At 38.1% G+C, this 2,500-nt stretch overlaps 1 protein-coding gene across 2 annotated transcripts in view; it reads left to right on the forward strand.

The window, feature by feature from the left end:
- LOC122265351 (WD repeat-containing protein 20) overlaps positions 1 to 2,500 on the forward strand; it is a 32,537-nt gene that overhangs the window by 9,645 nt on the left and 20,392 nt on the right. For both annotated transcript variants that reach the window (XM_086537718.1, XM_086537717.1), the window contains exons 2-3: positions 627 to 815; positions 993 to 2,270. In XM_086537718.1, the coding sequence (XP_086393844.1) occupies positions 627 to 815; positions 993 to 2,270 (1,467 nt within the window). The remainder of the gene's footprint in view (positions 1 to 626; positions 816 to 992; positions 2,271 to 2,500) is intronic.

Raw genomic sequence — 2,500 nt, forward strand, 5'->3', positions numbered from 1 at the left:
TAATATTTTTGGAATAATTTTACAATTATTTTAGTTATTATTATTACTACTTTTATGTATGCAATTCATATATGTAGGTGTTTGATTTTGTAAAGTTATTTATCTAATCATCCCTCCAAAATCCATGAATAGGTTAGTAATGATCTATTTATGTTTTTTGTATAATTATCCTTCAAGTGAGGTTGTCATGTCTGCCAATCTTTTATTGAAACTTATCATGCTAAAATAGCAGGAAAGATTAAACTTATGTTAGTGCATGTATATTGATTGGCATCAGCTTTTTAGGGTAAAGCTGAGTTATTTGTTACTCATACATCACAGAAATTGTGTCTTGTGTCTTGATTTAGAGAGAAAGTTGTACCATCCAGAGTAGATGAATATTTACTGATATATTTTATTTGTTATTACGGTTTTATCAAGTAAATCCTAAATTAGACTTGATTAGATGGGTTACCCCTATCTGAGCTGAGAGAAAAGATGAGTCTTATTCTTGGAGTGACATTATTAATTGCATATAAGAGTATTTTGTAATTTCTACTTATTATTATTATTTTTTATAGACATTTATTAGATTTTTCTGTATTTTTAAATCCAGCTAAAACTAAATTTATTAATATTTTTTGCAGGCAGTAGACCTAACAAAACCTATAGACAAGAGAGCATACAACAAAGAAGATGTTCCCACATGTCATGATTTCAACACCACGACAGCCAGTGGCGAAGGAGTGTCATTGCTGGTAGGGTTGTTGGGTGGCCAGGTACAGCTCATAGACCCTATCACTAAGGAGGTTAATAAAGCTTATAATGCTGGAGAGGTTAGTAAAAGTTCTTCTTTATTCTCTTGATTTTTCCTTGTCTTGTTTTGGCTTGTCCAGTTATTAGTAAAATGTTCTTGTAATCACAGACATTTTATTTTAGATTTTCACCCATATTTCTTTTGTGATATGATATCAAGTCAGGACACATTTTAATATTTATTCTTACTTTTTCAGAGACTGATTGACAAGACAAAAGTAACATGTGTTAAGTGGGTACCAGGCTCTCCTAACCAGTTTTTAGCTGCTCATAGTAGCGGACATATGTACACTTATAATGAAGAACTGTTGTGTGGTGTTGATAGACCTAACTACCAGCTCTTTAAACAAGGCGACGGATACTCAGTCTACACATGTAAAACAAAAAGCACGAGAAACCCGCTGTATAGATGGGTCATTGGTGAAGGAAGCATCAACGAGTTTGCCTTTTCACCGTGCTCAAAGTACTTGGCTGTGGTGTCCCAGGATGGTTCTTTGAGGGTGTTTAACTTCGATACAATGGACTTAGTGGGGAGTGCCAGAAGTTATTATGGGGGTTTATTGTGTGTTTGTTGGTCGCCTGATGGAAGATACGTTGTTACAGGAGGTGAAGATGACCTTATAACTGTGTGGTCCTTTCAAGAGAAAAGAGTTGTGGCCAGAGGACAGGGTCATAAGAGTTGGGTCACTGTAGTGGCTTTTGATTCTTATACAACATTATATAGTGATATGGATGGTTTTGATGTTTGTAACGAAGACACAACGAAGCATAATAATGTAGGTAATGATGTAAGAAGTGGAAAATCTGTTAATAGTGCTCCAAATTCTAAACCAAACTCTAACAGGAACTCACTGGCCTCAGAAGGCTTAGGGTTGTCTGTAACAAGTTACCGGCTAGGTTCAGTAGGTCAAGACACTTTATTGTGTTTATGGGACCTTAAGGATGATGTGTTACGGCAGCCATATCTACGGCCAAGATCGAGTACTGTTGTCAGCAGTAGTGGTGGAGTAGGATCAACTGTGAGTGGTCACCAGACATCACAGTCAGTGGCCAATGCAAAGTGCAACAATGTAAAAGAATCGTCTGTTGGAAGTGATGCATCTCACCACTCGCACTCCACCAATTCCCTCACAGCCAAGTTGGCCAACCTCAATTTTGGTGAGAAGAAGGATAAAGAAAAAGGCGAAAAGGACCATAAAAGAAGCCTCAGTTTAGCATCAAAAAACTCGACACAAAATTGTAAAAGTTCGGTGAACAAGAATCAAGTAGGAGGTTCAACTGTTCCACCCGAAGACTCATGCAAGACAATGGGTACATCAATATGTCCACGGTTAGATGAGTGCCCAGTTCTAGAGCCCATGATTTGTAAAAAAATTGGGCATGAACGTCTGTCTGGTCTAGTGTTCAGAGAAGACTGCCTCGTCACGTCCTGTCAGGATGGCTGTGTCCTCACGTGGTGCAGGCCAGGGAAGCAGGTGAGTTAACCCATACCCTCTCCCTCTCTCTCACTCACTTCTCTCTTTTTCTCTTTCTTTATCTCTCTTTCTCTTTCTCTTTCTTTCTCTCTCTTTCTCTTTCTTTCTCTCTCTTTCTCTTTCTTTATCTCTCTCTTTCTTTCTCTTTCTCTCTCTCTCACTCACTCTTACTCTCACTCTCACTCTCACTCTCTCTCTCTCTCTCTCTCTCTCTCTCTCTCTCTCTCTCT

Source organism: Penaeus japonicus, unplaced genomic scaffold (genome assembly GCF_977035675.1).
Source record: "Penaeus japonicus unplaced genomic scaffold, GWHDUDI00000001_assembly GWHDUDI00000006, whole genome shotgun sequence".
Taxonomy (NCBI): domain Eukaryota; kingdom Metazoa; phylum Arthropoda; class Malacostraca; order Decapoda; family Penaeidae; genus Penaeus; species Penaeus japonicus.